The 18442-nt window shown below is 43.7% G+C and overlaps 1 protein-coding gene across 4 annotated transcripts in view; it reads right to left on the bottom strand.

The window, feature by feature from the left end:
- Positions 1-18442, bottom strand: part of CHEK2 (checkpoint kinase 2) — a 38516-nt gene that overhangs the window by 7470 nt on the left and 12604 nt on the right. For 3 of the 4 annotated variants that reach the window (XM_015475552.3, XM_059876005.1, NM_001034531.1), the window contains 8 exon segments: positions 16130-16238; positions 14285-14338; positions 8029-8090; positions 5701-5800; positions 3519-3605; positions 2457-2620; positions 2113-2228; positions 840-925 (listed from right to left, as the gene is read on the bottom strand). In XM_015475552.3, the coding sequence (XP_015331038.2) occupies positions 840-925; positions 2113-2228; positions 2457-2620; positions 3519-3605; positions 5701-5800; positions 8029-8090; positions 14285-14338; positions 16130-16238 (778 nt within the window). 4 annotated transcript variants of the gene reach the window in all.

Below are 18442 nucleotides of genomic sequence, written 5' to 3' on the forward strand. Positions count from 1 at the left end.
AGAGTATCTGAGCCTCCAGCTCAAGCAACCTGGTTAAGTCCCCCATCCAACCCCACAAGTAACAGAGACCAACTGCAAGTTAACAGAAAGGGGTATGGCTGGCTGTGCTGAAAGGAACTCCACTTCACAGACCTGGCATCCATCAGAGAGCCTGCCCAAGGCTGCAGTGAATTCTAAAACCAAAGACTAGCCCAGCAGAGGCACAAAGGATTTCCAACTCGAGTATCTTGAATGAAGTCAACACATAATCTAATGGGAGCCACAACCCCTAGCAGGGACACAGAGGTAATGCAGACTTGAAAGGCGCAGGTGACAATCTGCTAAAAGCATGCTTGCTCACCATGAACAGGAAGTAGGACCCCCTCATACCCGATCACTTGAGCTTAAGAAATAGCCAGGTTCTCCCAGCGGGAGGCTGCTCCCCTCCTCCCACCCGCGTTTCCCTGATCTAAGGTTGAAGATGGCGAGAACGCAGCTCATCCCATCTGTCTGAGGTAAGGGGTTTGAGAGAAGAGAAGGAATGGAGGGATTGGAGCTACAACCACCTCTCAAAGGAACACAACTGAACTGCAGACTTGGAGAAGCCAAGAGGAACCAGGACAGGCCATAAGGAGAGCTTGTTCATCGAGGTCAAGCTGTAAAGGCTGCACACAAGTGCAAGACACCACACTCACACCCACAGACATAAACATGCACCTCCACCCACCTAAAGCTCAGTCTTGAAAAATGGCATTAGACCCAACCAAGCAAACGTATGTTTTCATCCTCTTCCCCATCTCGGGGACACAGTTCAGGGCTGCCTGGGTATTTCAGGCGGGCAGCCACCACCCCATACACACCTGAAGCCACGGGTGTCTTAAAGCCTCTTCTGTCGTAAAACGCGCCTTTGGATCCACTATCAACAACTTCTTGACGAGATCCAGAGCTAAAGCAGTAAGATAATTTGGCAAATCACAGTGAGAAGGATAAAAACATTAAATCAACAAAATGAGAGTGTGCCAGAATCACAGGCCAACATCCAGAAAGAAGAGAGAGGGGCTGAGGTCACAGTGAGTCAGCAGACAGAGCAGGCAGGGCCCCCTAGGCCTCCCCACTCTCAGTATTTGTCCAAAGACTTTAGAACACCAGGAATGCCATGATGGTCCCCATGGCTCCCTGCTCAGATATCACAACTTGACTCTCTGTTCCTGCTCCCCTTATTGGACTCAAGTTCAAACTAATTAAAGCTGAACTTCCCCCAGTTCTAAAACACTCAGGATGTTCAGCCAACTCTCTCTGAGACCCACGGAGTGATGGAGAGAGTTCCTCAGCCAGGGAGAGCTCTCTCCTAGGAATCGCAGGCTTGGCAGAAACAAAGCTGGACTGGCCAGCAACAAGTGGAGGCTGACTGTATATTGCAACAGTATTATTTATCAGATGTTCTGACACTTAGCACAATCATCTGTGTTACGTTGTTTGACATTTAGTTTTAGTTTTTACTTTTCCTTTTGAGAATTACAAAGTTACCCTTTTAAATTCTAAAACACAGAATAACAAGTTACATTTAGCTTTTGCTGTGCTTACTACTTCAAAGGAGACCTTGTAACTAAAAAGTTACCCATTATTTTGCACACTTAAATAGATACCAGGCACAGTGAGTATATTACATTTAACCCTCACAAAACCTCCTTAAAATAGAGGTTTATTGTGGCCTCTTTTGGAGAAGGCAATAGCACCCCACTCCAGTACTCTTGCCTGGAGAATCCCAGGGACGGGGGAGCCTGGTGGGCTGCCGTCTATGGGGTTACAGAGTCGGACACGACTGAAGCGACTTAGCAGCAGTAGCAGTGCCCTCTTTTACAAATAAACAAAAAGGAGACCCAGAGAGGTTAAGTAACTTGCCTAAGGTCACAAAGCTAAGAAGTAGCAGCCCCAGGACACAAGCCTACATCAGCCTGACTCTGGAGCCCAAGTTCCCAGTAACTTCCTTTGCCTCTAAAATGGTGCAAAAACTAACAGAAAATAAGAACAGGATTGACAGGAGAAAACATCACAGAATTTGAAAATAAACTCCCATCGCAGCACACACACATTTTAGCAAACCACAAATTCTGAACTCTTTCGTATCCATACCCTTCTCTGAGACCTCTGCCCAGACTTCGGGAATGAAGTTGTATTTTCCACTGGTGATCTGATCCTTCAATGACACTTGAGTCTTATGCTCAGAGAAAGGTGGATACCCACTAAGGCTTCATATTGGTAGAGAGAGAAAGGAAAAGAAATCAAGTGGCATTCTCAGTGGCATTCAGATATATCGATTTTTTTTCAGCATAATGAAAAATCAGGTATTGTTTTAAATCAATGGTCAAAAAAAAAAAAGTGACCTCAATTAAACACAAACTCTCTAACTGGACACATTTTTTATTTCACCTTAATACCACCAACCACAGTCTGAAGCGATAAAAACTTTTTCTTACCAAATGAAAAGAATAACTCCTAAACTCCAGCAGTCCACAGCCCGGTTATACCCAGCGGTTCCAAAGGAATTGAGAACCTCCGGAGCCAGGTAGGTGGGGGTACCACATAAGGTTCTCATCAGAGAGGTCTCCCCCAAAATCTTGGACTGCCCAAAATCAGTAATCTAAAGTAAGGACAAAAGGGCATCTCTTTTAATGTCATGAAATAAAAAGTAACATAGTCTGCCAATTCAAAAAAGACATGAAGGTTACAGTAGTTCCTAGCCTATGATTCATGCCACTGTTAATCTGGACTCTACACATTCTTTTCTTCGTAAGGTAATTTTAAAAAAATATTTTTATTTATTTGGCTCTTCTGAGTTTTAGTTGTAGCATCTAGTTCCCCAACCAGGGATCAAACCCCAGGCCCCCTGCGTTGGGAGAACAGAGCCTTAGCCACTGGACCCCCAGGAAAGCCCTGTAAGGTAATTTTAAATCCTGAAAGTTATTAAATTTTGCTTAAAAATTCCTGAGCCAAGGAACTTTAAGTCTCAGGTTTTCTCCCAACTTAGATCTGTATTCTCTGTAACCTTACAAAAGGCTTATAACCCTTAACTGACACTCTAGAAGTCTAATAATTCCTGATTCTTCATAGACCCCAGTTTTTCAATGTTGGCTGAGGAGCTGGGGAAAAATACTTCACCTAGGTGCCACCTTCAGCAATTCTAAGGTGCAGGCTTGCTCTCGTTTTTTTTTTTTCTCTAAATCAACAGAGGATTCTCAAATGAAGCCAGGCTTGGGAAGTACTATCTTAGACAGAGGAAGACAGGGGATGTGTTTCTCCCATCTAGACTCTTCCTTCCTCTCTCTGAAGATGAAAGTGGCTTGTACACATGGAGCTGAATAAGTGCTCATTCGCATCTTCACTGGAGCAATACCACCTGGTTGCTAAAAGAACAGCTAAGAATGGAAAGGTCAAATTCCCTCCCTTTTTATGCTCCCACTTTTTACTTGATGAATTCGAAAACAGTTTCTGAACAGCAATCTACTGGAGTGGCCACATACAGAGCATAAATTTCTTACCTTTATAAGGCAGTCCTCCTTTGGAGATGACAGGAGAACATTCTCTGGCTTTAAATCCCGATGTATAATGCCATTTTCATGAAGGTACTACAGAGAGGAGTGACCTTTAGATTCATGGAGCAGGCGCGTGAGACAGACACACACACATCTTATAGCTGGATGAAATTATAACTCATGTTACGACCATATTCTCTCCCAAATCAGAAAACCACTGGATAAGTGGACTACTATTTACAAATTTGCTTGCAAGAAAATCTTTAAAAAGTAGAAAAATGAAAAAGGCAACTTATGACAGCAGACCTTTTATTTCGCTCTTCAAGACAATAACTATTCCTTCATGTTAGCAGAAACAGAAGGTGTCAGCTTCAATAATAAAAATGCAACAGGTGACATGAAACATTTGGGGACTATTTAATCTATAAAAATTCTACCAAAATAGTGTATTTGTTGATTCCACTTCTGAGAATATTTTTAAAGGGACTCTACAAAGTACACATATGTAAATTATCTGAACACCTAGAGTTAACATATTCCTTGATGCAAGATCAGTCTTTGAAAACTTGATGACTGAAATAGAATGGTTTCTAAACATCATAAATAGAAGGATGTTTCTCTGTGTACTCATTTTTATATACCAAGTCATATTTCTTTAGGAAAAAAAGAATTTCCCACGTCCACTGATCTGAACTCAATTCACGTTAATATTCTTGGTATAAAGTTGGGAGCAAACCATTAAGGGCCTTCCCTGGTGATTCAGTTGATAAAGAACCTGCCTGCAATGCAGGAGACCCGGGTTCAATCCCTGGGTCAAGAAGATCCCCTGGAGAAGGAAATGGCACTGCACTTCAGTATTCTTGCCTGGGAAATTCCATGGTCAGAGGACCCTGATGGGCTACAGTCCACAGGGCCACAGAAGTTGGACACAACTTAGCAACTAAAGCACCACCACAAACCATGAAGAGAGTAAAACACTGGTTAGATTGATAAGAGCAGATACTACACGTTACACGTGATCTTAACCAAAAGGCCGAGAAGTGATGTTTGGCAGAAACCAGCACAATTCTATAAAGCAATTATCCTTCAATTAAAAACTAAATTTTAAAAAATTAAAAACATAAAAATCACTGGTTAGGTGTTTGTGGGCTTTAGGTTTCTCTGGATATCCCTCTGGCCTACAGCAAAATACCTCCAAAACACTCGTGTGCCTGCTGCAGCACTGAAATATACACATTATCATGTGTAAGCTCAGCTCAGTTCAGTCGCTCAGTCATGTCCGACTCTGTGTGACCCCATGGACTGAAGCACACCAGGCCTCCCTGCCCATCACCAATTCCTGGAGATTAGTCAAACTCAAGTCCTTTGAGTCGGTGATGGATCCAACCATCTCATCCTCTTTTGTCCCCTTCCCCTCCCGCCTTCAATCTTTCCCAGCATCAGGGTCTTCTCCAATGAGTCAGTTCTTTGCATCAGGTGGCCAAAGTATTGGAGTTTCAGCTTCAGCATCAGTCCTTTCAATGAATATTCAGGACTGCTTTCCTTTAGGATGGACTGGTTGGATACAGATAGCTAATGGAAAGTTGCTGTATAGCACAGGGGGGTCAGCCTGGTGCTCTGGGACAACCTACAGGGGGAGGGAGGGAGATTCAAGAGGGAGGGGACGTGTGTATACCTATGGCTGATTCATGTTGATGTATGATAAACCAACACAACATTGTAAAGCAATTATCCCCCCATTAAAAATAAATAAATGGGAGAAGAAAAAAAAAAAAACAGGATGCTACAGATGAAGGAAACCCCTAGCACTGTGCCACGGGGGAGTGATTTATCCTCACACCTGCCCAGTTGCCTCCTCACCCCTGCCCCAGAGGTAAGGGGGATTTCTGCAAGGATCAGGCACAACAGAGATCCCTGCCCCCCATTAAAACCTCCTAGCTAAAGAGAAGCCATGTGGGACCGTGTGTTTATTTCTTTAACTTCCTTATTTCTTTTTTTTTTCTCTTAAACTTCACAGCAAGAACTTTCTCATCTGAGTCAAAGGGGTGGGGTGTTTTCGCCAAGAACAGAACAACCCACACACAGACTCTGCTCTCTGGGTTTTTATCCCTGGTGCCTCATTTTCTGCCAACTTGGAGAGTAACTCACCTAAAAGAAAGCTGTCAAAAGCACCGAGGGCTTCTCTTACCTGCACGGCCAGGAGCATCTGGTAAAAATAGAGCTTGCATGTGGCTTCTTTCAGGCGCTTATGCCCCACCACCCTGTCGAACAGCTCTCCTCCTTCCATTCTGAAACACACAGGCAAAGCAGGGGGTTCATTCCTAGAGGGAAACTCACTTGGAGGGAAGATAACAACACAAACAGAACAAACTCATCAAGACAAGTAAAGTGGTTTATGCACTCTCGGCTCCCATGTGTCAAGGCAATGAGGTAATTAGCCACATCCACAATAAACACGCGTCCGTCGGAAACTGAGGAGCAAGGAAAGATAGAGGAAGAGAGTGGCGGGCATTGGACATGCTTGGGGAGCTTTCAGAAAACCTGATGCAGTAGATCGGAAGCAGACTCCAGGGGTCTGCATTTTTACTGTGCACCCAGGCGGTTCTGAGACTGGTGTAGGGGAGAAAGCAGGAGCCTATGACCTGACAACTGGGTCTGAATTTCAGCTCCACCACGTCCCAGCTGAGGGACTTGGGGTGACTTATGCAACCTCTCTGAGCTTGTTTCTAAACCCCTTCAACAAATGGGGATAAAACCCCACCTACCTTGATGGCTGCTGTAAAAATTAAGAGATTAACTGCTGTGGGTAAAGCACCCGGCACAGTGGAGATGCTTGGCCAGATTATTCATCCCTCTGCAATCCAGTTCCCATTTCTGCCAAGTGGAGCTAAAGACAATAACTAACTTACCACTTCACTTATGTGACTTCCCTGGTGTCTCAGATAGTAAAAGCGTCTGCCTACAACGCGGGAGACTCAGGTTCGGTCCCTGGGTTGGGAAGATCCCCTGGAGAAGGAAATGGCAACCCACTCCAGTGTTCTTGCCTGGAAAAACTCAGGGACGGAGGAGCCTGATAGGCCCTAGTTCATGGAGTCACAAAGAGTCGGACATGACTGAGCAACTTCACTACTACAACTCACCACTAACTTGTACATAACCTGGATGACAGTTATGCAGGTTACATGAGTCAATCCCAGTGAAATGCTTACAGCAGGTTTTGGCTCATATTAAGTGTTTCATTAGTATCAGTTACTGCCATTGTATTATTACTACTATTATTAAACTATTTCTTTAAATTTATCTGACTGAGCCAGGTCCTAATTGCAGCACACGGGATCTTCAATCTTCATTGCAACATGTGGAATCTAGTTCCCTGACCAGGAATTGAACCCAGGCACCCTGCCTTGGGAGCACGGAATCTTAGCCACTGGGCTACTGGGGAAGTCCCGAACTGTTTTAATGAGATCCAGTCAAATAATAAATCTCCTATTTCATAGCAACAGATATTCCCTTAAGCACTTCAAGGGCCGTCCAGTCTCTCCTAGCGCAATGACTGGCCTGCTGTTTACTCTATAATCTTTATGATCAGCCAGCACGGCCACTGTTGGCCACTCAGGAGTAAGGCCCAGCCTGTCTGCCATGACGGCCAGTCCCAGAAACACTGCGCACTTAGGCAGAATGGACACCAAGGCAGGCCTCTTTCAGGAATGAGACGGTAAATGATTTTAATCACACCAAGTACAGCTGCAAGTACACCAGCGCCTGAAAGATATTCAGGTGTCACCCTGGTGCAGTGATCCTGAGCAACGAGGGCCACCCAGGTTCTTTCAGAGTATAACACGCACCTGTGTTTGAGCACCATGCGTGCCACATGCTCCGCTGGAGGCCTTCCAGACCTCAGAGCATTTGATCCTTATGACTGCACAGGGAGCTATCGTTATTACTTAACACTAGGAATGTGAAACTCAGGTGAAATCAACTAACCCATGGGTAGACAGCTGCTGCTGCTGCTGCTGCTGCTAAGTCACATCAGTCGTGTCCGATTCTGTGCAACCCCATAGACGGCAGCCCAACAGGCTCCTCTGTCCCTGGGATTCTCCAGGCAAGAACACTGGAGTGGGTTGCCATTTCCTTCTCCAATGCATGAAAGTGAAAAGTGAAAGTGAAGTCGCTCAGTCATGTCCGACTCTTCTCGACCCCATGGACTGCAGCCCACCAGGCTCCTCCATCCATGGGATTTTCTGGGCAAGAGTACTGGAGTGGGTTGCCACTGCCTTCTCCAGGGGAGACAGCTAGTCACCAGCAAAGTGGGCTTCAAACCCAGGCCTCAGATCCACCTGCCTTTGGAAACACTAGAGTGATTTTTAGAATTCATACTAACCTCATGTGCTTGTTTTACGGGCCACCCCCCACATACACACGCTGAGAGTCCCCAGGATGAGAAATGCAGGCCAGCATTAGACCCTTTGGTTGGTTTATAAGCATTTAAATGGAAACAAAAAAGTTTGCTACTTACAATTCCAAAACAATATAATAATCTTCAGCATCAAAAAAGTCTTTAATCTTGATGATACAAGGCTAAAAGGGGGAAAAGAGAAAAAATAGTTAAGAAGCTCCCCAAGAGGAGAAGTACAAGAGCAGAACTCGGGACACCCACCCAAGGTGTCAAGGAGGCCAAGACCAGGCATCTGGTCCTTGCCTCAGGACTCTCTGCAGTTCATGCAGGGGAGGAGCGTGCGTGTGTGCTCAGCCGCTTCAGTGGAGTCTGACTCTATGCAGCCCCATGGACTGTAACCTACCGGGCTCCTCTGTTCATGGGATTCTTTTCATTCATGTTCATTGCCATGGCCTCCTCCAGGGGATCTTCCTGATCCAGGGGTCGAATCTGCATCTCTAAAGTCTCCTGCATTGGCAGGTTGGTCCTTTACCCCTAGCACCACCTGGGAAGCCCGCAGGGGAGGAGACAGAACTCTAGCTTGCTCCTTTGTGAGCACACACAATAAACTCTCTGCCCCACCAAACTAACAAGGGCGCGGTCCATGCTTCACACTTAACGCTGGCGCCAAGGCTGGAAGGCCAATCTCTTCCCAGCCTTCCTCCTCCGTCCCAGAGCACAGGGACTCAAGGACACCTAAGAAACCAGGGAGCCTGACAAGGAGCGCGAGTAAAGGAAGCCCAGGTTGGGGGCCCAGCCATGCTGCCAGACAGCAGGGCCATTCAACTAAGGCAACTGGCACCGCAGGGCAACCCATGAGACAAGACCCTCCATTTTCCAAGGAAGAGGGCAATTCTAGTTTCAGAAGAACTCAAAAGCACATACGTGCGGTGGAGGAGAGAGAGACACACACCGTGGCTGACAGTCTGTGACCTCTGATCAATGCTGGGTGCATTTGCTAAAGAACAAGGGAGAACCGTACAGTACATCTAATGCATATAACACCCCTATTGTTTTCTCTAGTACAAAGGATGGATGGTAAAGCTAGTGGTCAGGGTAGATACAAGAAGTGGTAAGGATCAATGACATACACTCCTTCCCACCAGGGAAAAGGATTCTGGCTATGTCAATCAAAAGGAAGAGAGTGGGAAGATTTTTAGACTGTATTTATTTTCTCATCAAAATCTCGGTTTTTATTGGCATATCTATTCACTTTAGATTTTTCAACTTTCGATTAAAAAGAGCAACACCCACCAGAGTGATTTTCCTGCAAAGCACATTTCATCCCTTCCATTGCTGATTAAAATCCTCCAAGTGATACCTCCCCACCATGAACTGTTGGTGGAGAATGGACGCCCCACCACCTCCCCCAGCACGGTGGATCTTGGAAACACAACGCCAAGTGGAAAGGGCAAATCTCAAAACGCTTTTTTGAGTATGAGGTATATTCGACAGTATGATCAGGTTTCTTCGTTCTTAAACTCACAGCAAGTTCAAATGTGTTCATCCTACCAGTTCGCTTTACCACTTACACTTACTTACATGTGTCGGATATTATATAATTTTAAATTATTTTAATGCAGAAAGGGAGAAGAGTGAGAGGAGGGAAGGAAGGAAGAAAATAGAAATCCTTCAGCACCTTGCAGCCGAGAGGCTGCAATCCAACTTCTCAGCAGGGGTTACCAAGACCTTCCAGACCCAGCCTCCTCCTGCCCCCACTACCCCCCAGCCTCATCTCCTTCTGCCCATCCCAAATATCCTCCTCTCCAGGCCACAGAACTCCCCATCCACCCCAGGCTCTCTCCCCATGTCACATCTTTGCTCACACTACCCTCCAGCCTGGTGATCCAGCCTTCTGGCCACATGTGGCCTCAGGTATCAAGCCCTAGCTCAAAGTCCCCTTGGATTTTTTTTTTTTTTTTTGGCACACCACACTCTGTGGCATGTGGGTCTTAGTTCCCCAATCAGGAATCAAACCTGTGTCCTCTGGATGGCAGATTCTTAACCATGGGACCACCAGGGAAGTCCCCCCACTTCCACAGTTTGGATCCACACTTTCTGCAGTAGTACTCATCTGTGTGGCCCCACAAGGAAATTGATACCCAACAGAAGTCTTTCACCAGGTACTGCATGGGCTAAGTCAACGAGTCAGTCTTATTTTTATCTTCCTAGGACCAACATTCAACAGAGCAGCTGGCACACGGGGGACACTCATATGCTGTCAAGTTTAATACCATCAGCATCAATAACAGACACAACCACCCACTGAGGGTGGGTCCTGTTGGCCACGTTTTGGTCACGGATTCCACAGCCATGGGGTCAGGCTGACAGTAAACCATTTCTACCTCTCCTTACCCGTGATCACTGTATACTTGGCTCTGCAGGACCACCTGTTACTGTCACGATAATGGAAACACCAAATATTCACTGTAGTATTACATTAAGAGGAACAGAAAAGAGACCTGAGGGACTTTCCTGGAGGTCCAGTGGTTACAAGTTCGTGCTTCAGGGGTGAGGGTTTGATCCTTGGTTGGGGAACTAAGATCTTACATGGCCACATGGCCGAAAATAAAAATAAATAAAAAGAAAAATGAGAGCTAAAGTGAAGAGGAACTAAGGAGCCTCTTGATGAAGGTGAAAGAGGAGAGTGAAAAGGTTGGCTTAAAGCTCAACATTCAGAAAACTAAGATCATAGCATCTCCTCCCATCACTTCATGGGAAATAGATGGGGAAACAGTGGAAACAGTGTCAGACTTTATTTTTAGGGGGCTCCAAAATCACTGCAGATGGTGATTGCAGCCATGAAATTAAAAGACGCTTACTCCTTGGAAAGAAGGTTATGACCAGCCTAGATAGCATATTCAAAGGCAGAGACATTCCTTTGCCAACAAAGGTCTGTCTAGTCAAGGCTATGGTTTTTCCAGTAGTCATGTGTGGATGTGAGAGTTGGACTGTGAAGAAAGCTGAGCGCCGAAGGATGGATGCTTTTGAACTGTGGTGTTGGAGAAGACTCTTAGTCCCTTGGACTGCAAGGAGATCCAACCAGTCCATTCTAAAGGAGATCAGTCCTGGGTGTTCTTTGGAAGGAATGATGCTAAAGCTGAAACTCCACCTCATGTGAAGCGTTGACTCATTGGAAAAGACTCTGATGCTGGGAGGGATTGGGGACAGGAGGAGAAGGGGACGACAGAGGATGAGATGGCTGGATGGCATCACCGACTCGATGGACGTGAGTTTGGGTAAACTCCGGGAGTTGGTGATGCACAGGGAGGCCCGGCATGCTGGGATTCATGGTCGGACACAACTGAGTGACTGAACTGAACTGAACTGAAAATTCTCTTATAACAGAAAGACAACAAGCTATTATTGTTGATAAGCCAAGAAACAGCGGTTTATGCATTAATAAATCACGTAGAAATAACGGAGGTAAATTCTTCTTTAAAAAAAGCTGAAAAAAATTTTAAATGCACTTCGCATGAGGTGGCCAAAGTTCAAAAAAAAAAGAAAATAAAATAAAATAAAAAAAATTTTAAATGCAGGAAGGTGATTAGTAAAGAAGTAAAGCTGCTGTTTATAAACCTTTTAGCACCATCTGACTCTAGAATATACACCTGTGACATCTTTTTCTTTTGGCAGCGAGGCACATGTGCTCTTAGTCCCCTGACCAGAGATCGAACCCTTGTCCCCTGCAGTGGAAGCGCAGCGTCTTAACCACTGGACCGCCAGGGAAGTCCATAATAAAATGAAAAGAAAGGCAGAAGAAAAGACACACACATGGAAAAGGAACAGGAGAGGAAGGACTGGGAACTGCTTGGTCTGGGAATGGGGGGCGGCCAGAGCCAGCATGCACTGTCTCCAGTCCCCACCAGCTCTAGAGCCACAGGCTGCAGCTGTCACAGCTGAAGTGTCTCAGAAACCAGAGCCACCAACCCAGACCCTCCACTTAGGTCCTACAGGGCAAAGGGTAGGGAATTGCAGATCACTGTCATGCCCCCAGTGTGTTTCCTGTGCCGAAAGCTTTGTGTGCGTGCTCAGTCACTCAGTCATGTCCGACTCTTTGAAACTCTATGGACTATAGCTCACCAGACTCCTCTGTCCATGGGATTCTCCAGCCAAGAATACTGGAGTAGGTTACCATTTCCCTTCTCCAGGGGATCTTCCTGACCCAGGGATCGAACCTGGCTCTCTCCAGTGTGTCCTGCACTGCAGACAGATTCTTTACCACTGAGCCACCTGGGAAGCCCTGAAAACTTTAGAAGCACATATTCAAGTCTCATTGACCTTTGAGGTAAGTATCCTACGGTCTCCAGGAACAGACAAGGGAGCAGAAGCTCTGCAAAGTGAAATGACCTGCTCAGAACAAGGGATGGGAACTCAGGTCTGTCTCCCCACTAGACTAAAGCCATGTAAGAGGAGAGATGGCCAGGTCTATCTGTGCTGACTGCCTGGGGCCTAGAAAACAGGCTGGCACCATAAACATTTGACAATTGATAAATCAGTGCCTGACTCTAAAGGCCAGGGTCTACTGGACTTTATACTAGGCTCTACTCACTGTCCCCAAACATCCAAATGCGCTCATGTGCCCATCTCTACTTCCCAAGGGCTCCCAAGTGCCCTTGTAAATTGCCAACAAAAATCTCCAAGGATCTTTTTTAGAGTTTTAAATTCCTCTCCTCTGCAGCAGATATCGGATTTATATAAATGTTATGCTTGGGGATCTTCTGACATCAGAGAAAATTCTCTGAGGATTCTAAGTGTTTATCTTTGGGGGATGTTTGAAGCAACCCCACCCTGGTAAATTAGAGGGCTCCTCTCTTTAACGAGATTCCAGATCCCATGGAAAAAAGGAGGCAAAGGCAGGGAAGAGGTAGAAGTTGCAAGGCATTAGAAGAAAGCCAAGCAGGAAGCTCGGCCACTCACATTCTCATGGGTCTTCAGAACCACCACAAATTCTAAAGGAACCTACTGAATTGTTGTGTCCACGTGATGTTCTCAGTTTCTATTTGTTGTTAGGAGGATCTGACCAGGTCAGAGAAGGGAGAAGAAATCTTTTGTAGTTCAGAAGTTAAGAACCAAAATCAGACAATCCAGGGGTCCCCAACCCATGGGAACTGGGACCACACAGCAGGAGCTGAGTAGTGGGCAAAGGAGCAGTTTCACTTGTACTTATGGCTGCTGCTAAATTGCTTCAGTCGTGTCCAACTCTGTGCGACCCCAGAGACAGCGACCCACCAGGCTCCTCTGTCCCTGGGATTCTCCAGGCAAGAACACTGGAGTGGGTTGCCATTTCCTTCTCCAATGCATGAAAGTGAAAAGTGAAAGTGAAGTCCCTCAGTCATGTCTGATTCTTCACGACCCCATATACTGCAGCCCACCAGGCTCCTCCGTCCATGGGATTTTCCAGGCAAGAGTACTAGAGCGGGGTGCCATTGCCTTCTCTGGTACTTTTGGCTGCTCCCCATCAATCAAATGACCACCCACTGGTTCTGTATTATGGTGAACTGTATCATGATTTCATTATATATCACAATGTAATAATAATAGAAATATAAAGTACATAATAAATGCAATGCACTTGAATCATCCTGAAACCAATCCTCCACTCACCCTGGGTCCAGGGAAAAATCATCTTTCATGAAACCAATTCCTGGTGCCAAAAAGGCTGAGGACCACTGAGATAATTCTCAGCTGGAAGACTGGAGGTCTTATTTCAAGTTTAACTCATGTAGCTCACGACTACATGGGGGCCCATGAATTAATGAAGAAACACAGAAAGAAGAAAAAGGAAGATGTGAGGCGTCCCACTCGTCTTTCTTTCTCTTCTCACATCTTTAGACTCTTTCCACTGAGACAAGGTCCTGATCGCACAAAAAAAGACAGGACCTCTGATACTCAGTGGGGCCAGAGACACCATTCAAACACCCAAGATGTTGTCATACTTATTGGGTATACTCTTGGATATATTTGATTTATTCCAACCAAGGTGAATGGAAATCAGCACCTCCCAAAGGTACTTAAGAGGTATTAAATTCAGGTATAATTAATGTACCAAAAGAGATTTAGCAGATTTACTATGTCTTTTGGTCCAGAACTAACTCAGTGGAAAAATAACATAATTAATGATAAAATTTTTGTATTGTCCTTTCAAAATTTTAGGGTAAAGCTCTTCCCAGCGTAACAGCTAAAACCATGCATGTATGCATACACACACGTATACACACACAATTAAGGAACCCAGGTTAATACTAGTTTTATTACACTGAAGTGCTTTGCACTCTCCCCATTTTTTGAGATAAAAGAATTTAAGTATGTGTCATGTTTTTATAGTAGTACTTACATGATTTAGTTTCTTCAAAATTTCTATTTCTGTTTCAACATCAAGTGCCGGATCCTTTAATAAAATAACATTAGTTTATTAATGATAATAATAGCCAATATGCAGAAAATGTTTACAGTTAAACTTAGTTGAGTAAAGGCTTCCTGAGTTCCAAACTCAGCACTGTTCTTACAAAGAAATCAAGGATGAATTACACAAAAACTCACCTAAAATCACTTTGCAAAATGCTTGGTAAATAATAAGCCATTCAGTAAGTGACTAGGCTCTATGCCAAGCTCTTTATCTAAAAGGGTCATCTCATGTAAGCCCCATAATCCAAGTGAACTGGGCTCTGAAAGTATTCCCATTTGACAGACAGAACAAGGCTCAGAGAAAGGAAGCCACTTTCTGCAGTTCCCGCAGCCAGAAACAAATGTGTTCCCACTGTTCTTACATTGACCTGGTAAGCTCTGCTTGTCTCATCAAACTGAGGAATTGTTTACATTTGTAAATATAATACAACAAGTAAAAACCATAAAGGAGAAGGTATTCAATTAAACTGTGTAAAGAAAACATAAAGTCACATTTCTCATAATTAAGCAGAGCCAGGTTCCAATTTCAAATGCAAGCTGAGATATTTACTGAGACTCTAAAGGGAAGAGGAAGCTTCAGGGTAGAAAAGTCGCTCTCCGTTACAATTCCAGAAGAATGACTCGAGTTACTCAACCTCACGGGCTACACCCTCTACAAGCAAAGAGGATATAGAATTACATATTTATGTAAAATGGACTTCAGCGAAGAAAGCCAGATGTTTAATTTTAAAAGCCAGCCTCTTCCTGTAAGCCAGTAAACTCATTACCAAGGCCGGGTATACTCTGATGATAGAGAGCTCTAAAGAATATGATGGGATTTGAAAGATGAAATTAAAACATAAAATTGTGCTCCAAGTCATTAAGAATCTGTTAGGTTATTTTCTTCCCCCCAAAATGGAAAACAAACCCAGAATCACAGGGGAAAGATCTATAACAAAGTGAACACTGAAAGGAAATTCCTCTTGCTATGTGAGAATGCATTGTCTAGGGACCAAAAAAAAAAAATCGATCTTTAAGGAATGTAAAGCATAATAGCCAGAAACAGCTGGCCACAAAGGAAAACGTGACTAGAGGACACATTTTATATTACTTTGTAGGGTCATGTGTTGAAAAACCAATACATTTGGCCACTCCACCAATGCAGTAAGTATGTATTACAGGAAATGTAAAAAGTGAATGGTTACCATATAAAGAGACCATATAATTTAATCAAGATCTTTTAAAAATCTATAAACATGGAGGTATTCATTGCCACATTATCAGGAAGAACAAAGAATTAGAAATTATCTCAATGACCTAAATGATCAAGCAGAGAGATGGATGAATAAAGTGTGATAAAGCTGGTGAAACAGAGACTCAATCATCCAAAAGGATATAGTAGGGAAGAGTTTACGCATTAATGCTTATGTGGAAAAGCAGAATACAAAACTGTATACAATACGATCTCAGCCATCTAGAAACATGAGTTCACAGGAACAAAGACCAGAAGGAAAGGGAAAACTAAAAGCAGCTGTGGGGTTCCAGCAGTGGGGATACAGCGGGATTTTTTTTTTCTCCCCTAATTTCCTTTCGTTTATTGTAAAAACAGTCTTGTAACAACTTGGAAGGAAAAAAAAAAAGTTCCTGCTATGTGTATTATTATGTACAACCAAATATTTTTGGAAACAAATTATCTGTGTTTAGGTTAGTTCAGTATACCCAAAATTTTCCAAAGTTCTTCTGAGCGGTAAATTCTTTATGATGGGGCCAAGCAGCCACCAACACAGGTACTTACTGCCTCTCTCTCAGAGCCGATAGCAAACTTCCCCTTGCTAATGATCTTTATGGCCACTTTCTTACATGTCTTCCTCTCGAAAGCTAGCTTCACCTCACCACAGGCACCGCTAATAGGGAAAAATGTAAAAAGTGATTGACTGTCACAGTGTTTTAAATCCTGAGACCCACCACTCTTGAACTGGCCTGAGCTATTTCAAGTTAAAGACAGTCCATTGTCTGTTTTCAGAAACCTCACCAGGGTAAGATGTCAAGGGCATAAAGGAACAGGGACCATCCAGCAACAAATTTGGAGTCAGCTCCAAATTCCACTTTTTGAGCCAAGCGATATAAACCTAAATCTTACTGTCCCTCCAGATTGTGAAATGCTCAGAAAGACACTAAAAATAAATCAGAGAGAAATAACTTCTCCCAGAGGCCAGAGAAAGATCAAATATACAACCAAGTCCTAGTTTAAAATGAATGCCTGCAACAAAGAATATTAAACAGCATCTGAAAATAAATTACTTCCACTCATCCATTTCTCTTTCTTATTCTCTGTCTTCAAAGGAAATGCATAAGCAGTTGATGCCATGAATTGCACTGTAAATAAAATCACTAAGAAACCAATAGTATCCCAGGAAACTGCTTGCAGCAAGCTCCTCAAGATTCGCAATTAACTGGGATGCTGATGCTAAAATGCAGGACTGCTACCCAGGATGGCACCCAGTACAGTTAATCAAGTATCAAGCCCTCGTTACCTACCTGCAGTAGATTTTTATAATCATTGTGGGTCTGGGGATGGGGTGAGAGGGTTGCCGAGACATCTTTTTTTATGTATCGTGTATATACATAAAATTTGCCATTGTAATCATTTTAAAGTGTACAATTCAGTGGCATTAAGTACATCCACAATGTTGTACAACCATCATTTCTATCAAGTTCCAGAACTTTCTCACCAGCACAAATGGAAACCCCATACCCACTCAGTGTTCACTCTCCATTTTTCCTGTCCCTGCTGCTGCTAAGTCGCTTCAGTTGTGTCTGACTCTGTGCGACCCCATATGGAGACGGCAGCCCACCAGGCTCCCCCATCCCTGGGATTCTCCAGGCAAGAACACTGGAGTGGGTTGCCATTAGCCCCTGGCAAATTCTATTTCTCTCTGTAAAGATCTGCCTGCTCAGAATATCTCCCACCAGTAGATTCATACAGTATGTGGTCTTTTTTCCAACTTCTTTTACTTAGAATGTTTTGAAAGTTCAGCCATGCTGTATCAGTATGCTCATCAGCATGTTCATCCGTGCATGTATTAGTATTTCATTCCTTTTTATAGCTAAATAGTAGCCTGTTCTATGGATACATCACCGTTTGTTTATCCATTCTCTTGTTGATGGACACTTAGGTCGTTCCCACCTTTTCGCTATTGTGAACAGAGCTGCAGCGGAACATTCATGCACAAGTTTTTGTTGAACATCTGTTTCCAATCTGGGGGGTATATACCTACAAGGGGAACTGCTGGGTCATATGGTAATTCTATGTTTAACTTTTTGAGACAACATCAAACTATTTCCCACAGTGGCTGTACCATTGTACATTCCCAACAGCACTGCATAAGAGTTCTAATTTCTCTGCATCCTCACAAACGCTTGTCATCTTCTGTTTCTTTACTACGGTCATCCTAGTGGGTTTGAAGTAGCATCTCACTGTGCTTTTGATTTACATTTGCCTAATGACGCTATCTTCTCAAGTGATTTGGGGTCACTTCTATATCTTCTTTTGGAGAAATGTCTACTTAAATATTTGCCCATTTTTAAATTGGGTTCTCTTTTTGTTGTTGAATTGTAAGAGTTCTTTACCTATTCTGGATATTGAGTCCGTATCACTTGTCAATATATATATCACTCAATATATATATTGATATCTCACTTGCAAATATTTTCTCATTTCATATGGGTTTCACTCTCCTGACAGTGTCTTCTGACATGCAAAAGTTTTAAAATTTGACAGAGTCTGGTTTTTCTATTTTTTCTCTTGCTGCTTGCATTTTTGGTGCCATTTGAGAAACCACTGCAAACTCGATGATCATAGAGTTGTCTCCATGTTTTCCTTTTACAGTTATATAGGTAAACCTCTTACATTTAGTTTTTTGTTTCATTTTGAGTTAACTTTCATATATGGTATGAGATAAAGTTCCATGTAACTATGATTTTTAAAAATCTACTCAAAACACTTTCTAATTCCCCTTCTGCTATGATAACAGTCACCTTTTGCCTGAGAAAACTTTGTTGAGTCTAGCAGAGTACCTATAGTAGTACAACACCCACTCCTGGGACT

The sequence above is a fragment of the Bos taurus genome, chromosome 17, assembly GCF_002263795.3.
Source record: "Bos taurus isolate L1 Dominette 01449 registration number 42190680 breed Hereford chromosome 17, ARS-UCD2.0, whole genome shotgun sequence".
Taxonomy (NCBI): Eukaryota; Metazoa; Chordata; class Mammalia; order Artiodactyla; family Bovidae; genus Bos; species Bos taurus.